Source organism: Anoplopoma fimbria, chromosome 17, assembly GCF_027596085.1.
Source record: "Anoplopoma fimbria isolate UVic2021 breed Golden Eagle Sablefish chromosome 17, Afim_UVic_2022, whole genome shotgun sequence".
Taxonomy (NCBI): domain Eukaryota; kingdom Metazoa; phylum Chordata; class Actinopteri; order Perciformes; family Anoplopomatidae; genus Anoplopoma; species Anoplopoma fimbria.
In genome coordinates, this window is record NC_072465.1 from 4,237,823 (window position 1) to 4,264,082 (window position 26,260).

Here is a 26,260-nt window from a genome sequence, read left to right on the forward strand (position 1 = left end):
ACTGACCCCTTCTTGGTTTTGGCCCTATTGATTTGTCACTCAAAGGGGGTCGTCTTCAGGCTGCAGGTGGTAATTAAGGAAATACAAGTGAGTTGGGGAAATACACGGGACAGCCATTAGGATGGCAATGTTAGCACAACATATTGTATGTTAAGCTTTTTTTTTTAACCTACCAGTGAGGCACTTTTTAAAAGTTCAGTTTAATCGCAAAACAGTGGATCTCATGGGTTGGCACAGTATCGTGTTTTGCTGTCAAATTGCAGTGAGACAAAGTCACATGATCCAAACACACAATAGACCCATGTAATTTAAGCACAGACAGAATAGCCAAACAAAAAGCATCCCCTTCTCTATTGATTAAAGACCCAATAAGTGACAAAGTAAATAAATGAAGAACATAATGGCACCTAACTAATAGTGCGGGCACTTGTGATGCTTTGGAACAAAAGAAGAGCTCAAATGACAATGACGATGCACCAACATTTCAGTGACTGGTCAATTAAAATATCTGCTACTTTAAGTCCCTACAGAAGGCTTAACAGGGGCTTTGACACCTGAACGAGCTTCAGTTCAAATATATTTCCTATGTTTTAATATCTCTCATTTGGTTACGTATTTTTAAGGGCTTTGCTTTTGGTGCAAATAGTGCATGAGTTTTTAAACAATCAAGATTGACGCAATCCCCCTTCCCAAAAATGTATTGTACCTTTAAAGGCGTTGTCCACCATCAATAAATTAGGACTGATTGTGCTCCTTGCATTAAAAAAAGTAATTCAACCAAAGACTGTTAGTGTGATTCAGACCGTTAGTTTTGGATGCAAACTAAGCACACAAATGTTTTGTTCTCCTTTAAAATCTAGATAAAAAAATTAAAAAAAAGATTGAAATAGCTTCAAAACTCTTAAAAGAAATATAATTTTTAATATCATGGCATTAAAATCTATTATGTCCAGGCAAGGCATGATATCGGATTACGCCTCTGGTGGGGCTTAAAACCATTTGAATAGGAGTCAGATTTGGAGATATACTATGTTAAATTTGTAAATTTAAACAATCCTGGCATCGTTCATTTTCTCAGCTGACTGAGTTGACAATATGACTGACCTGAAGCCCTGCTGTTAACTGACATCATTCATCACAATTGAGAGCATGGCCTCAATTGTGACCTCATCAGAAAAAAACAAACTCTAATTCAAGTCTTAGTGTCCTCACAGGACAGCCATAAAAAAAAAAAAAAAAAAAAAGTAAAAATCTGAGCAAACATGGCATGGCACATCTCCACTATTTAAGTAACAATGTATCCATTTTTGAGCAATATGTTAGCAACAGCATTCAAATTAAAAGAGACATTCTTCAGCATTTGTGTTCATGGTGGGAAATAAAAGGGAATCAATCTGTAAAAATGTGAAAATACAGCATAGTGATGTGAGGCTGATATAAAAGAAATAACAAATGAGAGCTTATTCAGGCAGACTCAAAGGAAACCACTACAGAAATGAAATGCTCAATACAATCTACAAGAAATACTGACATGCGTCTGTAAACAAGACAAGAAATATGCTGGGTATATAACATTTGTTAGTTTCTATGATGCAATAATGGAGTTACTTGTGATTGTGTTGTTTGGGACTTGGCTTGTCATCATGATCACTGCTGCAGTAACAGACCTTAAAATAGAGTAAAAATAATTTTAGATTCAACATAAAAGCTTGACCAATTTCCCTTAAAATGTCTTTACTGTTTGCTCTAAAAAACATGGGTATTTCTTTCTACTTTCCCAATGTCTTGTTAAAGTCGAGCAGTGTGTTGGTTTCAGATCCTTAAACTGTAAAATAAGCAAGTAGTGAAGGACATTGGCATCCTGCAGATAGAAGACGCTGATGTGAAAACAAACTGCGTCTTCTCTGCTAGCTTCTGCTCTAGTTCAAACAAACTCACACATGCTAAAGAGAACAATACGGCCCCTGGTATTTAGTGTTTGTTTTGGCGTCAACCTGAGTTCTTGAGATACATCACAGATATTCTGATCTCCAATCGTGAGTGACATCTGAACCCCTGAAACTTAAAGGAGAGAAACTGTAAGTGGCTCGACATATGGAACTCGTGTTCGTTTGTGTGTGTGTGTGTGTGTGCACTGCATAAATGTCTAGGAGTGAAGAAAAGTCCAGATTATGTATGTAAATGTTCAAGGTACTGCTACAACACATGTTGTGACAGCATGGCTCTAGTCAAGCCCACAATGTTTTAAGTCTCTGTCCAAAAAGTAAAAAAAAAAACAAGAACAAAAATCCAAACATCATTACCTTGACTCTGGATTTTTTTTTTTTTTTTTTTTTACATTAGCCTCCAAAGCATTAGATTAGATACCAATGAAATACATTAAAGGTGCCACCCGAAAATGCAGCCAAACTCAAAACTGTGTCTTAAACCAAAGTAATAAGATGCAACACAGTAAGTATATATACATATGGGGGAGGTTGGGGGAAGATGAGAAGCAAATAGGGGCAAAGGGCTGTATTAACAAGATCAATATTACAAAATATTCAAGAAGGCATCTCAGTTATTTTCTCTGTCCAACTGCGCTGCCCTGTCCTCCGGGCCGAGGCCTCTGTTCCCTTTTCCTGCGGGCAGTTCATCCCATCCACAGATAAAGTTGTGATGAGTCTTTTTTTTTTTTTTTTTTAAATCCATCAGATGGTAATATGCAGCTTTCTGCATTGTAAGGTATGTGTGTGTGTTCTAGTGCGTGCATATGTTTGTATGAAGTGTATGTGGACATTCATCCATCCATCCATGGCAGGTCCCTACTTGAAGTTGGCGTAATCAGAAAAGGCATCGATATACTCCTGGACCACTTTGTAGCAGAACTCGTACTGCTCCTGAGGAGAGAGACGAGACAGGAAAAGTTATGTGAATTGGAACTACAAAGGTTTCTATTTTCTGGAATATGTCACATTTCAATCACTTAAGTCACTAATCCCTTGTATTAAAAGGCCTACAGTGCAGACATCAGTACAATCACACAGCTGTAGTTTGTGTATTAATGCAAAATTAAAAAGTTAAAACAGAGGAGAATATACACAAAAACACCTTGATATATCTTCAGTCTATAGCTGTTAAATAATATGAATCCCGTTTTCAAACTGCAACCAAAATCTCTTCACTTGCTCCTCCTAGATCCCAATTTGACTTTCAATATACATTAAAATATCATCTTTGAGGAAGATATCCCATCCTGACAAAATCACTAGTAGCAGTAAAACTAGAACTCCTCTGCAGTGGTAATAAATCAAGCTTTTGGTTTCTTAACTCAATCTGTTGCTTCTTGAGGAAAAAGGGGCAACATCCAAAGTTCATACAGAAATGTGAGAAGGGCAAATGCCTCACTTGACAATGGAATAATCAAAGGCAATTTCCTATTAGGGTTCAAAGGGCGCCTCACCAACGTCTGCACCATGTGTGGTCTCTGCAGTCTGAGGCTCTTGACTGTCTGGAAGACATCCAGGATGCCCTCTGCCTTCACCCTCTCCAGGACCGTACTCAACGCACAGAATGTCCCCGTCCGGCCAGCACCAGCACTGTGCACACACACACACACACACAAGCAAAAATGTAAACCTTAATATACACAATGCAGTAGGCATGTACAGAAACATCACACACACACACACACACACACACACACACACACACACACACACACACACACACACACACACACACACACACACACACACACACACACACACACACACACACACACACACACACACACACACAGAGGCTTTGTTGGGTGTCTACATATTTAAAAAGGGAGCATAGCAAAATTTGTGGGGGCAGTTAAAATGCCACAAGGAAGAAGAGAACAATTCTCCTAAGCTGTTTTTTCCTGTGATGTAATAGCTGCGACAATTTCCCAGACACACACGCCCGCACACTGGATTTTCAGAAGCATTTCCATGTGCAACCGCAAATCTAATTTTTCCTTACGCTGGTACATACAGGCTAAAACAGCAACATATCGAGTTAAAAAGATAGTACGTGTGTGTGTGTTACCTGCAGTGTACAGTAATTGGATGGTTGCCAGACTGCTGCTGTTGTTTCTGCACCGCAGCGATTATGTTGATCATGCCTTTACCGTCAGTGGGGATGCCCACCTCTGGCCAGCCATGAAAATGGAACTGACGCACCGCTCGAGCCTTGTTCTCCTAGAAAGATGGACGAGGGAAAAAGGAAAGAGATATGGATATGTTTTATAGTTAGTATAGCAAATAGCAGCACAATATGAAATAATATTTTTATCGTCTGCCAGTGACTGCAGTGTATTTGGAGCATCCACTCTTTTCATTGACTCCTTCCTTACCCTGTTGTTGGTGACCAGGAGGTCACGCACTGTGTAGCTCTCGCTCTCCTCCTCCCTTTTAATCTCAATGGAGATGTCCCCATGGACCACCACTCCATCACTGGGCCAATACTGAGCACACTTTTCCTGCAGGACCCGTAATGGAGATGGTCAAATAACCACGCTTAACATTTCAAGGAAATCTAAAATAATAAAGTCCTCTAAATCTCTGCATAGAGATCCTCAATTCTCATGTAATGACTATTAAAGAAATAAACTAATTCCTATAACATCCCTCAATTATCACATGAGCAAAGAAGGAAAGTGACGAAATCCACCACAATGCTGGAAATAACTGGATTCTAAAATTCCAGTTCTGGCCATTAAAGATGACTATGACTTTGATTCTTTGTTGCAGCATTACACAAACTGTAAACTAATATTTTATATCACAAATTATTATAGATCTGACATGAAGAAATGCTGGAAAACCACTAAAGATCAAGACATTTTGCTCAGATTATTAACATGTTATACAAGACCGGTGGCGTCAAGTTAGCATTGAGTAAATCATCTAATATCAATATTCTATTTCAGCCAGTTATTGACCTGATATCTAATACTAGTGTTTGTATCTGCACACATCCATACAGACACACACACCTGCCCTCTCTCCTCCAGCTCAGTGAGCATGACTATGGAGCAGCTTCTCCACTCCCAGATCATCCTCCAGAAGTCCTCTATGGTGTGCTGCAGGGGGCCCTGGCTCGCCATGTAGGAGTCCTTCTGACGGTAGCCCTGTGTGACCGCATGCAGGAAATGACAGGAAGTGATGTCCCCGGGGATAAGGAGGGATGAACGGAGGATACCAAAATAAACAGCAGTAGGGAGAAAGAAAGGCTTTAAACACCCGATCGATTGCCTGCATTAATGAAATGAAACGATCCACTCTTATCCAGGTGCTTTTACACTCACATCAATGAAAGAGGCATTGACGTAGTCGGTGTTCTCCTCTCCTCGTTTGACTGGAATGATCACTCGGTTGAACTCATCTGTTCGTGCAAGGAGAATCATTAAGAGAAACAATTTCATTATGTGCATCATGGCGTTCATTGCTATGTTTATGTATACACAACTGCATCACTCACATGGAATGATCTGTAGGACTCTGTTCTTCTTCATGTTGGCAGGAAGGTTGCCTGTTCTCATCTTGTCATTCTGAATCTTGATGGATGTCAGCTTCTAGTAATAAGGAGATCAAAACATAAACTTTAAATATGTCAGATGAACTTTATTTATCAATTGTTTTCATGCTACTGGAATGAAACAATTTGGACGCAGAGGTAGGATAAATTACTCTTTGGAAGGAAGAATAAAACACACACACACGCACGCACACAGACCTTGAATTCGGCCTCCAGACCACTGCAGCCAGCTCCAGGTGAGGGGGCGTAGAGTTTGGCAAGGTGGGATTCTAGAGAAGTCACCTCCAGCTCTGTGTCTCCGTACAGGTAGTGCTCTAACAACGCCTGGAAGATGAACACGTACTGCATCTGTGGGACAGAGAGAAGAAGGTGAAGAGCAAGTAGAAGTAAAAAAAAAAACAACAACTAATAATTGCACTGAAAACACTGAATAATGGGAGTGGCTTCATTCAAATGCGTCAACACTGGACTTACATCGGTCTGGACCATCTGACAGCGTTGGGCTCTGATCCTGGTAACAAAGCCAAACACGTCCACCTTTCTCTCCGTGTTCATCATGTCCAACATGGCATCGATCACAATGAAGGTACCTGTCCTCCCCACACCGGCACTGACGGACAGAAATATGACATGTTGTGAGTTGTGTGTGATATGCAGACAAAGACTAAAAAGGCAAAAGTAAGAGTGCAAGCTTTGATCCACTCACCTACAATGGACCACAATGGCCCCGGCGTACTGGGGGTTATAATTCTTGACTTTCTTGAGGAACTTGAGCATGCCAATAGGGGTGAACGGCACCCCGAAGTCTGGCCAGCTGGTGAAGTGGAACTGGGTGACGAGCCTCTGAGGCTTCTTCCCAGACACATCTCCCACCTGAGACACAAATCAAACCAGGTCATGGTCCAAGCCACAACACATTAAGTGTCATATAGGTTTTCATTTATGTCATTAAACTTAAATGACAGCACATCTAAAGTTTGAAATACATTTTATTGTCTGCAGTGTGTGCCCTGATACTATTCAAAAGAGCTTTGTTGATACACACTACACCCATGTTTCTTGATTATGTGTGGAGGGTATACATATATTAAAACAATGATATCCTGGTACACACACTAACAAGATATATTACCAGTTGGATGCAGAACTTGCGGATGGTGTAGTCCACCAGAACCATTGTGTCTTCTACAGACACGCGGATGTTCCCGTATGTCCAACAGCCCTGGTCCGGCCAGTACTGGGCACACTTACACTGAAACACAGAGATAGTGATTTAACATCGAGCTCATTCACAAAGCTGTGTGGAATAACAGCCTCAATTAATTAAAGATTTGGGGAAAAGAGGGTGACAATACAAATAAGGTTGTCCAAAATAATAATAATCAAACTATGTTGCATCAATGACAGAATAAGTATAGTGCAAAACCACAGAGAGTAAGCCGAACTTGATTTGAAGACTAGTCATGCTTGCACTCACACAAGGATTCAAACAGGGGTTTAAAAATACATTGTTTAACTAACTTTACAGATAAAAATGAACTTTGCAAATAAAGACATGTTAAACATAAAACCAAGAGTTTGGAGGTGATATTGTTCCCTTGTGCTTTAAACAGTGTTATCTACTCTTTTATATCTTAGCTGTGGATGTTATAATCCATACAAAATGAATACATGTCTGTTGTATGATCCTTACACATCACATCATGATCCCTCCAGCTCTCATACCTCTTTTCTCTCCTTCAGATTGGTCACCATGACAATGGTGGCTGTGTTCTGCTCCCAGATCATCCGCCAGTAGTCATTTACCGTTTCCTCCTTGGGCCCTGAGAGACAAAGACGGACACAGAAACTCAGGGGACAAGAAATGAGCTAATAATCAGGTAGTTTGTTTGGTAAATAAACTACAGCACCGTTCTTCTGCTGCCAATACAGTCACAATCCTTACCTTGAGCTGCAATAAACTTATTCTTCTCTTGGTAACCCTGCGAAAGAAGGCGGTCAAGAAGAGATGTTAGGATGGGACAAAATATCTATAGAGCAGAAATGTAGCTTTTGTGGCAAAATGCTGAACTTATACAAACATTTATAAAGGAGGCGTTGACGAAGTCAGAATCTGGGACTCCCTCCAGAGATGAGAGATGCACCCTAGAGTGATCATCTGAGGGAGGACGCAGGAGACACGGAGAGAAAAAGTAAGTTAAGAGTAGGAGGATCAAAATGAGAGAAGGAATTATAATTACATATGGTCAACTACAATTTTTCCATCCTGACCATTAAATGTACCTCAATAGATCACTTTTGTAAACTGTCTTTGATTGTCAGCTGTCTGATGTTTACTGTGACTATACTGTTAAATGTTTCTGAATGATTGGAATCGCAGCTAAAGTTTTAATAATTTAAATAAAGCTTTATTAATGTCAGTCAGTGTCACAGTTGTTGCTCACATGGCAGAATGTTGACATATCTGTTCTTTTCTTTATTCTCTTCCTTGGAAGCGGCGTCACATGATGCCTGGATGGGGCAGACTGGCAGCGCCTAAACACACAGAAAGAAAACAGGGAGGAATCAGTTTCAATTCGGTCTGTGTGACTTTGAGCATCATTTCCTGTTGGCCTCTTCTTTTTGTCTACGGTGTGTCTAATACAGATCAACCCAAATGTATTTTTTGTGAATGTGCTACAGCAACAGGCTGCTTATCTGACAAATGCAATAAAGTGAAATTTCACACGTCTAATAACTTTAAAAAAAATGATTTCAACTGTTTATTATTACTGTGAGCCAACAATTTAAACCATTTATTCATTACTTTTGACTAATTATCTAAAATGTTTTTCCTGTTTTAGCTGCCCATTTCAACTTCTCTGCTAGTTTTCTAACTAGTTATCATGCAATCTCAATCGCAACACCTGACCTTAAGGTTTTACAATGGTGTCAGGTATGTGTACTGGGCAGTCAGCCTACTACAGTTTCAGCTTGTAGCTGGTTAATGTGACTATAAATGTACTATTGATTGGCATCAAAATGATTTGTTATCTTCTCTGGATGATATTTTCTTCCTAAACATAAATAGGTGGAAATCAAACCAAAATCATACTTTCAATTTTTTCAAAATGGTTGAGCTCTAATAATCTTTCCAAGTCACCCCTGGCGACCCTCTGGGCTAAAAATGCCCCTAGTTGGGACTCACTTAATGAGGCTACAGGGATATGGGTTAAAGGTGAGAGTCAGGCTAAGTGTTATCAGAGGGCGTTTGTGTTTTAGTGTCCCATACATTAAACTCCTCCCTGAAGAGCTTGTTGTCATCTGCCATGCGACGGTTCATTTCTTCCTCCAGTTTGTCAACGGGAAGGGGCGGGTACTTCCTGTTTGTGCTGGGTGAGCGGGCCAATAGCGGGACGCTCTGGAGTTCTGCGCCAACAAGCAGGAAAGGAGGAGGAAGGAGGTGAGGAGAGGAGGGAAGGAATGGGAGGGGTGAGACAGGTGGAGATAAAGACATGGTAGAATGGGGTAAGAAAACAGAGTGGTCTTGCATCAAGTTACACTGACTTCATCATTTGATTTCTTCTCTAAAGATGCCCAGCAGAGGGCGATGTGAATCAACACTATGACATATGACAGAGCTCACTGCAGCCCTGTTGGTTAGGTAATCACAGTGAACAAAAGCCTTCTGCCAACAGTCAACCAGTGAAATGTTATCTGTTAGCGAAGCAAGATCAATCAAGTCTTATCAGAAACAACTCAGAGTAGCAAGTTTGGGCAAGCTGGCTGTGCATATTTGCTGATACGAAGCAAAACAAATAAATTAGTGATCAGGGCATATGCAGTCACATCTGCAGAAACACACTATTATGCATGTGTGGGTGTTTTACCTGTATCATCGGATCTACCATTGGTCAGTCTGAAGGAGTTTGAATGGCTTCCCGCCTGCTTGTACTTCTTAAACCTGTCAATCAACACAGATCAAAGTGCATTTTAATACTTAGAGATACACACACACAGTCACTCTCAGACGCTTACAAAAAAACCACACACTGCTTTAGTCTTACAGCTAAATGCCAATCAGCCATTGCCATGGTAACAGGAGCACCTTAGGCCTTCGCCACAGGTCTCTGGCTAGCGTGCCGTGTGTAACATCAACTGCACTTCACCAACCTGAGCATGTAGAGGATGATGATGATGAAGATGATGACCAGCAGAGAGGAAAGGGCCACCATGACCGCTATGATTGGCATGTCATCAGACTGGTTGTTGTCTACATCAGAGACAGAAAGAAAAGCGATAATAAATAGTTTGTAACCAGCAATGTTATAAAAAAAATAAAAAAATAAAAAAAAGGTGTCTCAATACCTGAGATGAGTCAGTATTTTGGTTGACACTGATGCCAAATTCCATTGCCAATACCAAATAGTTATCTTATGACAATTCCAAATAAGCTTGGGGTGTTACATGTTAAATGTGGATGTTTAATAAGCTTACTAATGTGACCCATTTTATCAAGAAATTACACAATATGCACAAAACACAGAAGAGTGATAATGCCATCATTTTTCAGGTTATCTACTATTTATTTAAGCTGTGCAAAAACCAAAGTCACTGAGGGCCGCCACTGCACGTAGCAAAGAAAGAGTCCAGAATACAACTATCTGGAAAACCACAACAGAACAAGATATAACTTGTAAATAAGTGAGCTTTAGAGGTGCGGTTGGGTAGATTTTGTTTCATTTGGACAGAGCAAGTCTAGCAGTTTCCCCGTTTTAAGCCAACAGGCTGCTGCTTTATATTCAATAAGAATTGTATGCATATAACTTAATCTTCTGATCAACTAATCAATTAATCTATTTATAATCTCAGCTAAAATTGAATAGATCTCTAGTGGCTGTTTTTCCATTTATATTCAGACACTTGTTAATATGTTAGAATGTAGGATAAAAGTGACCTAGGCCGTAAAGTGACCTTTGCCTCTTTCAACACCAGCCTGCATCTTTCCTTTCAGTAATGGTTGTCCATGTTAATATTTCATTGGCCTTTCCGAAGAAAAAGAAAAAAACACAAACACAAATGGAGATGCGGAGTGTGTGCAACAGGCTGTCCATTGGAGCAGGAAGATAAATCAGTTCAACTGAGAGTCAACCTTCTGCTTCTACAGCTGGTTATACCAAAGATGAAAGCAAACATGGGGTGATGGTATATAATACTGAAAATGTAGGACATTTGCTGTGAATTCTATATTAATTATTTAGGAAGTAAATATTAGACCCTTTATTATCTTTATCATATACATACAGGTACATACATATAATTTAACCTCTGTATTCAACCCATCATAAGCATTTAGGAGCGGGGAGCAACTTGCTGTGCAGTGCCTCGATCAAGGACATTTTTGACATACAGACAATAGGAGCCAGGAATTGAACCGCCAACCTTGTGGTTAACCAACGCCCCCCTGAGCAAAAGCTGTCATAAGCCAGAAAGCACAAGATGCTACTGACTGGTGAAAAAAACCCGTTAGTCACAAAGGCTTAACACTACAAATTAAACATTACATGGACCAAGTTCATTTATCCTTTGTGATGCCTACAATAGCTGACCAATTCGTATATGTTTCCACCACGACATGAGTCGTAGGCAATCCTATGGTCTTCCTGGTGACCTTTCAGTGCAGCAGTTAACACAAAACACATGAGAATTGCCTGAACAACAACTGCAGTTTGGTTTACAAAAAAAACTGGCTGCTGTTTGTGTGCTAATGACTGGCCTATAAGACACATGAGGCCACAACAAAAGAAGAGAATTTTCTGGAAAACTGCACCGTGGTGGTGACAATGCAATGGCAGAATCAGCTGTTTCATGGAACGAATCCAAATTCAAGAAAACTCTTAACGTTACGGACAAAATATGCTGCAAAGAATGCATCGTCTGACTTCATGCTCCATATGCACTTTCTAGGGGAAGCAGCTTGGAACACCGCCCAGTTATGTTGCATTTTCAGGCACAATTCCCAGGACTTTTCAGTGTTCACCCTCGGACAACGTATACATTGAACAGAACAGGAGCACAACAGGCTGTGGGTATCATGTGAAACTGACACAGCCTTGACGGATCTAACCATCCAGAACTGCTCACAGCCAGCCAGCAAAACGCAACCAACACACACACGCGCACGCACACACACACCAGGAGGGAAACAATAGAGCAATTACACAACACCTATGAACCCAAAGTGATTATGTTATGTAATGGACATACCGTCATCGCAGTGCAGGCACATCTGTTATATATGTGTTGACCAGTAGTGAGTAATGCCTATCTGAACTTCTAAGTAGTCAAGTACACTTTCAGGAATTTCTGTACCACATCAGTTTCAAATCTTTGTTGTTCAGAAACAGCATGGTGATTAAGAACATACCTGCTGTTATTTTACTTTTTTTTTTTTTTTTTTTTTTTTTTTTTAAAACACACTTCAAAATCAGTCAGTGGCATTCAATAGTGATTTGTGTATTTCTCTATAATCATGCAATATGAATAATTAATGTAAAAGAAAAGGGTGTGGGTCATGTTTCACTTCCAAGGATATTACTAGGATGGTCAGTACACACACACAAAGCTGCGAAAAAATGAAGCTAAATAACACTGAAATAAAAAATCTTCAGCTTTTTGAACTGTGACATAACTTTTAATTCCTAAAAGCAGCATTTCATAAAGTGAAGTTAATACACAGAAATCCCCCCCTCAATACTGTTTGTTTTCACTTTTAAGTAACAGCTTTTGGCAGCGTCTGGGTCTTCTACTCTGATTCTTGTGGATGACTGGTCAAATGCAGGTATGTCACGTCAGGATATTTCCAGCGCTGCTACAATGGAGTCTAAAAGCAGAAAAATGTCCAACTATCTAAAATATTAAAAGGTTGACTATTGACCAGAAAGCTCACTTGCTCGCTCTTTCTAGCTGTTTCTACTGCTTTGCCAGGCTGCATGAATAACACAAAGCTAGATGGAGTGACAAAAAAGTAACCCCCTGACATCAGTGATGTTAATCTGTTCTAATGAAGCTTTGTTTTCTTGTTGTATCCAAATTGCCCTAACCTTTTGTGTACTTCTACTCTAGTTAGGCCCTGTTCACACATTGCATTAAATGTGTCGTGGATGATCTGATGACAAGTGGCGGCCCTAATCACATGCTTGAATGCACCCAAAATGCGCCACCCAGTCATCTTTATAGTGTGTGTAAAGCATGAAAAACCTCCCTGACACAGTTTAATGCAGTTGGCAAACAACCTCTACATCCACCAAGTCTATTTTTTTTCCATTTAGCAGCAACTGCAGTTTTGCAACAGCTAAAGTCAAATGTAAGCAACAAAGAAAGATCCCATCATGACACAATCTGCAAGTACAACACACACAGGGTCTAAACAGTGCATTTGCAATTTCCCACTCTTCTCTGAATGAATCCGAATAATTGCAGTGAACGTGAGAATGGTAACTTCTTCCATTAAGATGTAGGTTTTATGCCGCGACAAACACAGTGATAACAATACCCGCGCCATGGTCAGTGGGTGTTTTTTTCCCCCATTCAAAATAAAATGAGTCACAGCCACTTGAATCACAACTCAACATGTCTTTTTGCGCCATTGCATTCTGGTCTAATGAGGCCACCACTGGTTTGGGATCTCTGTGTCTTATATGATTTGTCTCGGTATGACTTTAGAAAGGTGCTGCATAATTACAGTGAGTTTAGACACTTTGCTCTTTAACTCTGGGGACGGTGCTTTAGGGTGGATATTCCCTCCAAAGGGGTCTAGACAGATTATGTATTCTCACACTATATAAACGGGCACACAAATATGCTTACCATGGGGGCTGGTGTCTGAGGTGAACCCCATCCCAGGTTCTGTGGTGGTCTCCGGCTCCACAGTGAATAAATCCTCATCATTATAATCTGGAGTTGAGGTGTCTGTAGGGAAGGCTTCGGTACCGTTGTCTCCCTCCCCAGGTGTGGGAGGCTCGGTGCTCGGTGGCCCCTGAGGGTCATCACTTGGAGCTGGAGGTGAGGGAGCTGGGACTGGTAACAACCGCCTGGTGGCGTTGGGACCAGCAGGCTGTACATCCTCCTCAACAGCTGGGCTTGTGGCGGTTGTTATTGTTGCCGTCGTCGTCTCTGGGATGACTTTGGGGAAGAGCGTTGGGGGCGGGCCTGTGGGGGCTTGTGTACCCGTGAGTGTAAAGTTGAGGGAGGGTGCGACAGGGGGGTCTGTGGGTTTTGCCGTGACATTTGGAGGACCTGGAAAGAAAAAGACAGCAAAGTATGATGCAATTTTTCACTGTGAGCCTTTGAACCTAAGAGGGCGAGTAACTTAAGGCATTTGACATAAGTGGACATGGTGCGTACTTGTGATGGGGACATCATCCTGGGCTGTGGCCCCGAGGGCTAGACCGAGCAGCAGGAGCAGGGGACACACACCCATTCTGCCCTGAAGGAGGAGTCACAAATGGGACAAGAGGGCATTAGTGAAGAACAACCAAAAACCTCAATGAAATCAATAATAGACGTTTTTGAAATTCAGATCAAGAGATTTATGTCTTGTAAAATCCACTATATATTTTTGTAGTCCTCTATTCTAATCCCACGTGCTCATTTTTGGAAGGTAATATTCTTACATTTGAAAGGGAAATGAAATACTTGCATAATGTTAGCCTGTGTGTGATAAATGCCGCTTACCTGAAGAAGCGAAGTTGGCATCAATCACTCATTCGCACAGCGTGTTCCTAGAGCGTAAACAGAAGACATCATTATTTTCTTGTGCTTTCGCAAGTCTTGAAAATATAAAATTTGACTTACTCCTTGCAAAAATGTTTTTGCAGGATCAGTATCTGGATGAATAATGTAGGAGAGGAGCGTTCTGAGACACAGACAGAAATATGTGGTCTATTCAGAGAGACAGGTGTGAAGACAGCACGAAGAGTATTTTCCCTAAAACTTTTATTAGAGTATGGCAATAACTCAATATTATCTGGCGACTGCCAGTGGAATCATACCAGGTTGATATACTCGAATCATATTTCCATTTTACAAAATTTGGTTGTCAAAATGAATGATGAGGTGATGAAATGATGGTTTAGGTATACACATTTCAAATTGTTTAAAAATGATAAATTGAAATCAACCATATCACCCAGCTCTTCTCTTTTTGCTACATGGTTTTAATCCTAAAATTGTGTGACGTGTGTCCAATGGGATACATTCATCACCAGGAGCATGACCTAAACAGAATTAGTTTAACAATTACATTCCTGCAGAAACAGTGAATCAGCATTTAGGAAGCTCTTCACCCACTGATAAGGGGGCTGAGCCGGTCGAGGCCGGACAATAGACAGACTTGGAGAAAGCATGACGGCGGCACGGTGGTCGACTCAGTCTTTTGTATAATCTCAGAGGCCAACAAGGCTGTTGTCTCCCCGACTGAACTGTCATAATCTCTGGGCCTAATCCCAAAATCCTGACCCTGTTATAATCCAGCCCGTCTGCCTCCGTTTACAGCGATACTTCACCGCTGCACCGATCCAAACATTGCAGCTCTACCACACACAAACTGATGCTCTACATCAGAGATTATTGCATCAGTGGGCAGAGGATAAATTGGACGCTAAAAGCTCTAATAGTGCCAGTTGCCAATCGTCTGGTGTTTTAAACTAAACTCATTCATTGCAGTACTTACACTCTGGTTTTAGCCGACACTGTTTTGGCACTGGGTGCAGCCTGAAATGGGGCACGATGAGCAAGTTATGTTGTCAATGAGGATGCTATTAACCTACAAATCCAATTGTTGCTATCCCTCCCTCTCTCTCTCTCTGTCACCCATCCATGCATGCACCCATTTAGCTATAGCAAATGTCTGCTTCCAAAAAAACAATTCATGCCTTCAGAAAAATGGACATTGGAGAAATCTAGCAAACATGTTGAAAGATTTTAGTAGAATTATCAAAATTCTACAAAAGGCACTTTTTGTACCAACTACAGGTATTTTGGAAGTTTCTTTTGGCACACTTTATTTAGAGAGAAATACGAGCAGGGATTGATCCGTTTTTGACATGACTTTCATCACAAGGTTTTCTTTTTATCTTGGTACTTTATTGTCTCTAGGGCTCCAAATAATTATGATTTTCATTATCGATTAATCTACTGATTATTCTCTCAATTAAATGATGAATTGTTTAGATTAGAAAATGATAGAAAATGGTGAGAAAAGTCCACTGCAGTTTCCAAGAGCCAAAGCGGATTTCTTCAAATGTATTAATGTCCGACCAAGATATTCAGTTTACAATCGTAAAACTAGCAAATATAATAAAATAATAATAATACATTTTATTTATAGTGTGCTTTTCATAGTACACACTTAAGACGTGTTAAAATTATCATATAAAATAAAACCTATCCAAGCTGACATTGGGTGGAGGAAGGGTTCACAATGGACGGGTTGCTAGACGTTCGCAGAGCTGACACATGGAGACAGACACCCATACTAGGGATGGGGGGAAAAAATCGATTCAGTTACGAATCGCAATTCTTGTGTGTGACGATTTTTAAATCGCCACGCTGCCTCCCAAATCGATATTTTGTCTGTAGCCTACTTTTAATTATTTTATTCAAGGCGGAAAAAAACGTTGCCGCTTATAATCCTACAGATGGCGCAATGCAATCTATTCGTTCATGATTTCCTTCCGGCTAGAAGCGCAGCTTCACACGTAGTAGCTAGGTAGGAATACAAAGGCTGACATGTTGGACAGCAAACATGTCAGACGTTAGTCCCGAGATTCATGCTGCACCTCAACAGTTTAAATCGCACAAACCTGCCAAACCTGCTAGCAGCAAACAACGAACACATTGTATTCATTCTATTTCATTTACCTTTTATTTATTGTTTAAAAGTAGCCCAAGTGGCATACATTTCTTAATCTGTCAGTTTGGATGCAGTTGACAGGGGCTATACAATAATAGGGCACATTTTTATTTTTTTTCTCTATTGGCTGCCCTGCAGTCATTAAGTTAATGTTAAGATTTAGGAATTAAAACTTGAAATAAAACTTGGAAAGCTCTAAGTGAATTTGACTGTGTTGTATTTGAAGGTATGATTCAACTGTTTTCCATGGTCCAGTGTTTTAAAAAAAATAACCAAAAGAAATCGTAATATCGAATCACAATACTTACAGAATCGCAATACATATCGAATTGCCACCTAAGTATCGTGATAGTATCGTATCGGGAGGTCCCTGCTGATTCCCGTCCCTAACCCATACACACTCACATTTACACCGACGGGCAATTTAGTATCATCAAGTAACCTAAGTTGCATGTCTTTTGACTGTGAGAGGAAGTTGGAGAACCTGGTAAAAAGAAAACATGTTGACACAGGAAAACATGCAAACTCCATATAGAAGGATTGCCCAGCCCTGGATCTAACCCAGACCCAGGCCCCTATTGCTGTGAGGCAACAGTACTAGCTAATGTACAACCGTGCAGCCCTGTTGCAGCTGTAATTATGTCTAAACCCACCCGGAAGACAAAAAAAAAAAGAAAAAAAAAAAGAAAAGCTGAACAAAACCCTTGACACTTTGCACAACTCAAAGAGATTGCAGGTACATCGTTATCCTGGACAAAGTCGCATGAACTATAATTGAACTGCGTCATCCTGTACCTACAGTTTGTTCAGACTTCTGTTAAGTCATAAATCAAAGGAAATGCTGCTTCCTGCCTTTCTGTCAGGTCATATAAACGTGAAAAAGATCCCTCTCTAACATGAAAACCACATCACCTTAAACCCTTACCTTTCTATCCTCCCATTCAGTGCTCATTAAAGGCAGTGACTCAGCTATAAAGGACTCAGTGAATATTACCGTTTCGTGTGAATTACCATTACAAGGTATTGGGCATGTGTATTAAGCTAAATTCAACATGACAGACTGAGGAAGGTATGCTCACATCAACAAGCTTTTTTTTTTTTTTTTTTTTTTTTGAGGTGGGGTAACCTTTTCTCAATGAGACATGACTCATTGTTCTCTGCAGGCCATCCAGGGAGGCTGGATGACGTGTCGCTGTGTTGGTGTAAATGATATAAGCCGGTCCTGTTGCTAACCGTCACTACACAGATGCTGCAGTAGCCCAAGGTTTTTATCTAGAGACTGTACACCCTAAGGAGCAACTCCCTAGGGATACATATTAATGTGTTTCGGCCTTCTGAGAAGCAGCCGTTCTTTTTTCAACGGACTTATGTGTCGGTAGAGGGCATCATTAATTTAAGAGGTACTGGGCAAGTGCTTCTATTTTTGCCACTTATTTGTGCTGTCCGTTCTCTATATTAAAAATATACCCCGGGTGACGGGTTGGTGTAATTCACGCTCAAATGATTTAAGATGCAGATGACATCGCAAATCAGCTTTTTCTATTATTTGGTTGCATGTGGAATTACATTAATATACAGGGCATTACCATTTCAGTAAATCACTCTTGTATAGTGTCCTGATCAGGCTCTAGAACGTTCCTACAACGGCTAATGAACATTGTCTTGCTGAATGTTAATGTAATTGCAACACCTTTGTTGACAGACTGAGACCTCCTTCTTCTCAGAAGAAAAATAAATGCCCACCTTCACTCATCTGATTGCATGTTTCATACAGTTGGCCTCAAATGCTTGGGCAGATTCTTAGGCTTGTTTGCTTCTTCTATGATCAGATATCTCCTTATCTACATTGAGGACATGTTTAACTTTGTTTTGACAAGGTTCCTTATTTAATACTGATGCATTCAGTAGATTGGCATATTTTCTTTTAATGAACAAAAGCTGTATTGTCTATTCAATCATTGGTATTAGCATTAGCAAACTAAAAAGGGCCAAGTTGACCAATACATCTATTACTATATATATATATATATATATATATATATATATATATATGTCTAGACAAAAATTATAAATATTATATACATGAGACATAGTTCCCTTATCAGTTAAATCACAGTTCTAAGAAAGGTACGTTAAACTGTGTATAAACATAGTTACCGTAGCAACAATGATATTCCTTCATGTTACGTTACCAGTATACTCCACCTGGGAAATGCCCCTCACTATAGGTTAAACAAAATACAACTGGGTCAACTTACTTAAAATTCTGGACAATTCAGATACAATAACCTGTTTTTCTTTGTGTTAACCACAGTACTTCAACTTGACACCTGGAGTGCATATTTAGAGTATATCAGACTTATAATGGTGTGCTAGTTGTACAGTCTTGCTTTAACTGTTGTTACAAATGTTTATCAAACTCTTGTCGTACTTCTTTCATACCTCGGGATTACATTTAATCAAATTTGTTAATTAGGTTACGTCGGTTAAAAAAAAAGTCTGGACATTTTGCAATGTGTTTCTTAGTAACACAAAGAAAACCATATACATTGTAAAAATTAAAGCAAAGGATAAATTAAAACACAGAAACATGTTTCGAAATACATGGGGCAAAAATGTACACGGATATTTTGTAATAGAAAATGAACTAAAATCTAAGTAAAGTAATGTAGTTGTATCTCAAATATTCATACATCTAATCATGTAATACAGCATGTTTAACTATAAAATCCTTCTTATTTTGTGTGCCAAAGTCCGCACCATTGAGCAGAACTCGATGCTTAATGCGCATGCAAGTGGTGAGCCAGGCCAAATACTGAAGACAGTTGCTTTTCTGCCTGTGGCCAACTGCAGACCTCATAGGAGTGCAATCACACAGTTGTGAAAGGGCTGGGCTGTTCCCATGTCATTTCATTCACACAGTGAAAGGAACACTTATAGGTAGAATATAAAGGAAGTCCAATTACATCGCCATGACAACCTAAGAGCCAAGACGTAAGATCAATGCTAGGTAGTCATTTAATATGGAGAGTTCCCACTCAAGTCTGTTGATTTCACTGATGCTTTTGTGTTTACCTGTGACCCTCGCTGAAGTAATAAGTATCTTTTACGACTAAACGGACATGAATTAATGAAAAGCTCAAGATGAAGACAGCTCTTACAAAAGCGATCTCTTCGGGGAGGGAAAATACTTTATCCTCTTTCCTCAGTTTATTATGTGTTGTTTAATCTAGACTTAGCATAATCCTAATGTGGACAAAGAGATCACTCTGCAGGAATCCTCCATGTTTAGTATTAATAATTAGAAATGAATTGAAAGAGGATACCCCTAGGCAAATGAGCAAGCTGGAAAACCGACAGACACAAACCCCACACGCCTTGCTGACATGACACCAGCAGTGGTGGTCAGGTGGACTTCGCCATTCATGCAGAAATATATTTCCCTCTGGCTTTCTACAAGGCATCCTGCTTCTCTAGCCACGCAGCGCTAGATAATGCTTGTCTGTCTGTCTCCATTCATGGCATATTAATACTGTTTCTATGTCTTGAGAGGAGAGGGGGGGGGGAGCAACAGGAATACTGTGAATGCCTCTCTTCACGGGAGACCGAAGTAGGCCTAACCCAGGCCCGCTAGGACTCTTGCACTGAAACAGACCACAGATTATATGTCCCCAGTGCCACATACAACAGCCACAATCCTCTGGACTTCCCTTTTCTGAGGGATACTACTCCCTGCTGGTGTGGTTTCTGTTCCTGTTGGCTTCATTCGTCGGGCTGGTGAGTTGATGAAAGGACGAAGAGAAGCCGGGGATTACTATTCTGGCTAATCATACGGGCGAGAGTGACCACTGCGTCTGTTATTAAGCTTGTAACGATGATTTGGATCAAATAAAACTCACTCGTTGAGTTGAGTGAAAAGCGGTGAGTGGATGAAGCTCTGCCCTGTGTCTGCTTCTTTGTGGGGTTTCTCACAGTGCATGCCAGGGGCCTCTCAAGCTTTCCCACAATGGACATAAAGAGGATGTTGAGGCGCAAAGCATGGCCTTCCCACAGAAACCACTGTGACCCTGAAGCGTGGTGTGGGGCCAAACAGCCAGCTCAAGGGCCACAACGAAATCTGATTCACTTCTGCCATCACAACTTTTCTACACCCAGCATGCAGCTGAGTCCGGGGATACAACCGTAATCATTTTTGGTGCATACCATAACGTTTCCGTAGCACAAGGTAACCAAAACTTTCAAGCCCTGAGAGTTGGCATCAGATGGCTTGTAAGATTCCTAGTCATGCATATTCTCTGATCCATTGCCTGATTTAAATTATCTTTCTGACAGTTTAAGAGTTGTGTAGCTGCTGGCGTTTAGACCACATCTCACATTTAAGAAGTTTGCTTCTTTTGTTGAGCAGAAAAAGGTGATCTATTTTAAGAAAAGTAAAATGCAAAGGACAAAAAGTCCTGAAGCAAAAACAGCAATACTACACTGAAAAACACTTAGAAGAAAAAAATATTTTAAATGTTACTTAAGTAAAGTATTTTGTTGTAAAAAAAAAATGTATGCAATACCTGAGAAATAATGTAGTAGAATAAAATATACAATATTTACTTCTGAAATAGAGTACAAATATAAAGACGCATCAAATGGAAACACTCATGAAAAATACAAGTACCTCAAATTTGTACTTGCAGTAAGTGCAGTGCTTGAATAAATCTACTTTGATACATTCCACCACAGGTAATATGGAAACTTTTCAAAAATATATTCAGCACTGCATGCAGCAGGAAAACCGACTAGGCAGATTATGTGCCACCTATTTAGATTTCTCTGCCACACTTTCTGTCTCTCCTTTGGCCATTTAGGTTCTGTAACAATGGAAACCCAAATTCAAGGTTCTCGTATCTGAAATGGCCATACTGTTGCACTGGGTCCCTCCGCTTCCTCTGAAAGATATCCAAGATGAAGAGAGAATCATCTGAGACTTGACCTAACAGCAGTGTCATGACAGTGCTTCTCCAGAATCCCTTCTGCTCCACGCCCATCTGTAGGTGGTGCGTTCAAAAGACTACTCAGGCTTGCTAACATGCTCTTTGGACATTTTTTCACAGCAGGGCAAGAAAGGTCTTGTCGGCTCGAAGGCCAAAACCGAGAGCAAATCTAAATATTTATAGCTACGGCCCGCGACCGGTTTTGAATCCGACCTGAATTTGACCTTGGCCATAACGACATTGTTAAAAAAAAAAACCCACCACACCAAACTTTTTCTCTGCGAGGAAAAACTGACAATACCTTGATTTCATTGAGAGTGTCATTTTGCACATTATCTATGCTTTTTCTAAACAAAATGAGAAAATATGGACTTTAAGGCCACAAAACAGTGAATGGAGGAAACATTAAGATGTACGGTATAAACAATCAAAAAAAAAATCTATATACCTCTAGTAAAGGTTCAGAGGTAAAGCCTAACATAATTACACTGTGTGTAAGAGTGTTGATATACTTTCAGCCAAACTCTCCTCCCCTTCATTCACTACTCCAATATTTAGTGCCATTATCACACCTTATGATGACAGCAAAGCAGTTTTCTCCTAAAGTAAAACTCTAATGAAGGAACAAGAATGTAGGAGCCAGATGTTCACCAACCTGGATCACACGTGAGTTTACAAGATCACAAAAAACTTCTCACACATCTAAAAAATACTTCTTGAATACAAAATCCAACCCAGTCTTTGAAGTCCACTAGAAAGACGTGCTTATCCGTCACAGCCGTGGCGAACCAGAAACATCAATCATCCCACATCAGGAGGACGTAAAACAAAGATTTACTCAATAATTTGAAGGGGTTACGTAATTACTACTTCGCATCTACAGAGGGACAAAACAAAGGAGGACTCTGAATGAAGTCCTCCCAGTCGGGCAAGATTTTCCAATTAATCGTTAGTCATCACACAGGTACATTTCCTGTATTGTGAAAGAAAGGTTGTGGAGGCCGAAAGACACATCACATGTAGCTGAAATCAGGCTTTGTAATGCTTCATAATCCTCTAAATGCAGTTGTTTATCCTGTTGGGAGGCAGAATTGCACAGTAAAACATGCAGGCCCACAGGTGGAAACAAAAATACACCTCCCACCCCACCCGTCGAGCCAACTCATAATATTGTGTCAGCACACTGAAATCGGGAAGTTTTCAAAACAGGTTGGTCCTTTCAAAAGATCCCACCCACCGGAACGTTGCAACAAGGGGATTTCAAGCTATACTTTATTCTTATTTTTAGAAACTAGGCCAATCATGAAAAGTGTGGTGTGCGCATCACTCAAGCTCCTTTGCTAAAAACCCTTTCAGGATCCCAAGACAGAAATAACTCATATTTTCTTAAAATAGGTTGGAGAAGATATGGACAGAGTGAGCGAGATGATAAACAGCTCTGCCATTTTTTTCCCTACACAGTCGGACTTTCCTGAGTTGGGGCTGCAAGACAACCAGAGATGGTTGGACGGCATGTTGGGAAACATGTCCGGGCCCGACAAACAGAGGTTAAGGTAGGCCTGCGTACACTGTGAAAGAGGAGTCGCATACATTTTTAGGAAGAGTTTTGCACTTGGATGGTCCTAACATGACAGGACGACTTCAGTAAAGTGGAGTGTGTTGTGGAAAGGCTGAGACTGAGGCATGGTGGGTATGTGCTGCAGCTCAGTGGATCGGTCCAGACGTGATGAGTCAAGCTCCAGGCAGTCATAGCAAAGTCTTTATCAGATTTGTCAAGCAGGGCTCTGCCATGCGTACTCAGCCCGGATGATGCTCCTCTCTGCTCCCCCAACTTTTTCTCCTGATGCAAAGTACTTGTAGTTGATGTTTGGCTCAAACGAGGCAGCAACTGTTGTAATAAGTTCTACCCAATTATTGTTTTGTAATGCACTATACTTTTTTGTTTATGCTTTAAGATGCTTGTTTAAGAAAGGAGATGCACTTATGACTTCTGGTGACAGTAGTTCTCTTGAATACCTATGTTGAATAATAAGTCTCTTTGGATACTAAATGAATGTAATGTAATGTAATGTACCCTTCATCTAAATCGTCACCATTTCCAATGACAAACAAGCCATTAAATGAATACACCACCTTCTAATGAGCCAAGAAATCATAACTTATAGTTCAAGTGGAAGTTAAGCAATGCATAAAAATAAAAAACAAACTCAAGATTGAAATGGTGTGCTCGGTTACACCCAACATTCAGAAAGAGAGGAAAAAAATTAATCACTGCAAAAAAAAAAAAAAAAAAAAAAACTTTGGGAGAGGTTGTAAAGGGGAATGCACACTTCAGAGACTCCATGTCAGAGTGCAGAAGAAGAAGAAGAAGAAGAAGAAGAAGAAACACAAAGCAGCCGCTGTGATTTGACAGAGCACAGCCTACATGTTAATGTTACACCGACCTAATTCTTGTTGTGGGTCAAGTAAAGTCTCCATCCCAAGCCACCCACCCAGCTCCCCACCCTTTCTCAACGAATAACAACAAGGCGTTGATCAATAAAGTCTACTTTCCAGTGAGGCAGGACAGACCTGGAGCCCCTCTTTGTTCCACTGCCAGCGAAACAGCATCCGCGTTGGCTCAACAAACCCGAGTCACAACCTCTGACTTACTAAAAAAATGTTGTCTCATCTTTAGGCACAAAAAATCCCTCCCTGCCTCCGAGCTACTTGGGAAATGTTCAAGCGTTACAAAGAGGTTTACAACTATTAAACGCAGCCCTATGGGGGATACAGGTATCGTGTAATGTATCCAGTCCAGACCTGTGACTGTGGCGGGGGACAAAGTGCTTGTTTGCGGGGGGACACAATGTAACAGCGAGAGGAAAACATGCTGCTACAGCGACATTGTAACAAGTGTGATATGCGGGCTTTTTGCGCAACAAACACAAGAAAAACTCACCACAACTCCTGTAGCGCCCAAAGGAAGCCTGAGGCGGGGGAGAGAGAGAGAGAGAGAGAGAGAGAGAGGAAAAAAGAAGGAAAAAATCAAAGCCAGGTAGGAATTTCTCCTCTCTTTTCTCTTCCACGTTTTTCAACCCCCGGCCCCTGTCTCCACACCCCAGGAACCGAGAGTCTGAGCGGGGTGGGGGGACCTGGGTGATAGCAGAGGAGGGAAGCACGGTCTGGGACACACAGCCAACACTTCGCAGTTAATCTGGTAAATCCAGGAAAGGCAGGCACCCCCACAAACAAATCCTCGATTCGCCCGAACTTATCGACCCTTCGGAGTGTACTTTCTAAACCTTTCTAGATGTTAAATCCCACGGTTTATCCGCTGTATCCGGGCGCGTCGGCCGACTATTCTAGTCCGCCATGTTGTGTGTCTGTCTGCATAGGAAGAATGGGAAGCGAACAGCAAATTCCCAGGCCAGGCCTCGTCTCTTCTCCACTGTGTTTCTCCACAGTCCACAGCGACACCTGCTGGCCGAGCTTGCGCTTTTAATACATACTTTATTTATTATTATTATTATTATTATTATTATTATTATTATTTTATTATTATTATTATTATTATTATTATATTCCTTTATTGATCCCCATGGGGGAAATTCAAGTGTTGCAGCAGCTCAACTACACAGACACAGACAATAAATACACATACTATACTATACAACTACACAGACAATAAATACACATACTATACAACTACACAGACAATAAATACACATACTATACAACTACACAGACAATAAATACACATACTATACAACTACACAGACACAGACAATAAATACACATACTATACAACTACACAGACAATAAATACACATACTATACAACTACACAGACAATAAATACACATACTATACAACTACACAGACAATAAATACACATACTATACAACTACACAGACAATAAATACACATACTATACAACTACACAGACAATAAATACACATACTATACAACTACACAGACAATAAATACACATACTATACAACTACACAGACAATAAATACACATACTATACAACTACACAGACAATAAATACACATACTATACAACTACACAGACAATAAATACACATACTATACAACTACACAGACAATAAATACACATACTATACAACTACACAGACAATAAATACACATACTATACAACTACACAGACAATAAATACACATACTATACAACTACACAGACAATAAATACACATACTACACAGACACAGAGAATAAATACACATACTATACAACTACACAGACACAGACAATAAATACACATACTATACAACAAAATAAAGATAGAATATTATTATTTAATATTATGTATTCATATAATAATATATAACATGTATTATATTATCATTTAAAGTTTTTGGGGATGAATTGGACATATTTACTCTTGTATTGATGTTAATCAATGTGTTCTCCGTGATAAAAAAAGAAAGAAAATAATTGAGTATTAAATGTTTTGAAGGCGGTTTGTGGTCTATAGTAACAATGTATCACATGCTTGAATACAGTTGTGTAAAATTGTAATTGTTTATTGTGAGAATGCCATAGAACTCAAGAAAAAAGCTTGAATCTTAAAAAATAAATGTTTTACATAAAACTGAGAAAATGTAGAAAAAGATGACCAGAAAACTCCAAATATTATTAAGTACATTAATAAATAATATTGTTAAATAATTAAAAGTGATTGGAAGTTGAAGTCAAATATGAAACTTTGTACAAAAAACTTTTTGAAGATTTTTTTCTTACATATTTTAATTATGTAACCAACCATATTATTTATGGTTGTATTCTGTTATATTTTTGACTTGTCTGATCAAATTTTAATATATGTGGTCAGTGC

General features: G+C 40.0%; 1 protein-coding gene across 2 annotated transcripts; it reads right to left on the minus strand.

Moving 5' to 3' along the window:
* Nucleotides 1-873: 873 nt before the first annotated feature.
* On the minus strand, nucleotides 874-24,815 carry ptpra (protein tyrosine phosphatase receptor type A). 2 transcript variants are annotated; one of them, XM_054617914.1, is made up of 23 exons: nucleotides 24,365-24,815; nucleotides 14,263-14,309; nucleotides 13,933-14,014; nucleotides 13,396-13,824; nucleotides 9,700-9,799; nucleotides 9,417-9,490; nucleotides 8,819-8,955; nucleotides 7,992-8,082; nucleotides 7,629-7,705; nucleotides 7,493-7,529; nucleotides 7,273-7,370; nucleotides 6,680-6,799; nucleotides 6,254-6,420; nucleotides 6,022-6,157; nucleotides 5,746-5,895; nucleotides 5,491-5,584; nucleotides 5,318-5,394; nucleotides 5,006-5,140; nucleotides 4,364-4,489; nucleotides 4,057-4,208; nucleotides 3,443-3,578; nucleotides 2,809-2,879; nucleotides 874-1,667 (listed from the first exon to the last, which is right to left on the minus strand). In XM_054617914.1, the coding sequence occupies exons 2-23, from the start codon at nucleotides 14,281-14,283 to the stop codon at nucleotides 1,586-1,588; spliced, it is 2,592 nt and encodes an 863-aa protein (XP_054473889.1). In that variant the 5' UTR covers nucleotides 14,284-14,309; nucleotides 24,365-24,815; the 3' UTR covers nucleotides 874-1,585. The 2 variants fall into 2 exon arrangements, with proteins under 2 accessions (XP_054473889.1, XP_054473891.1); XM_054617916.1 differs by having other exon boundaries at nucleotides 1,575-2,879.
* Between the last annotated feature and the right edge of the window lie 1,445 nt (nucleotides 24,816-26,260).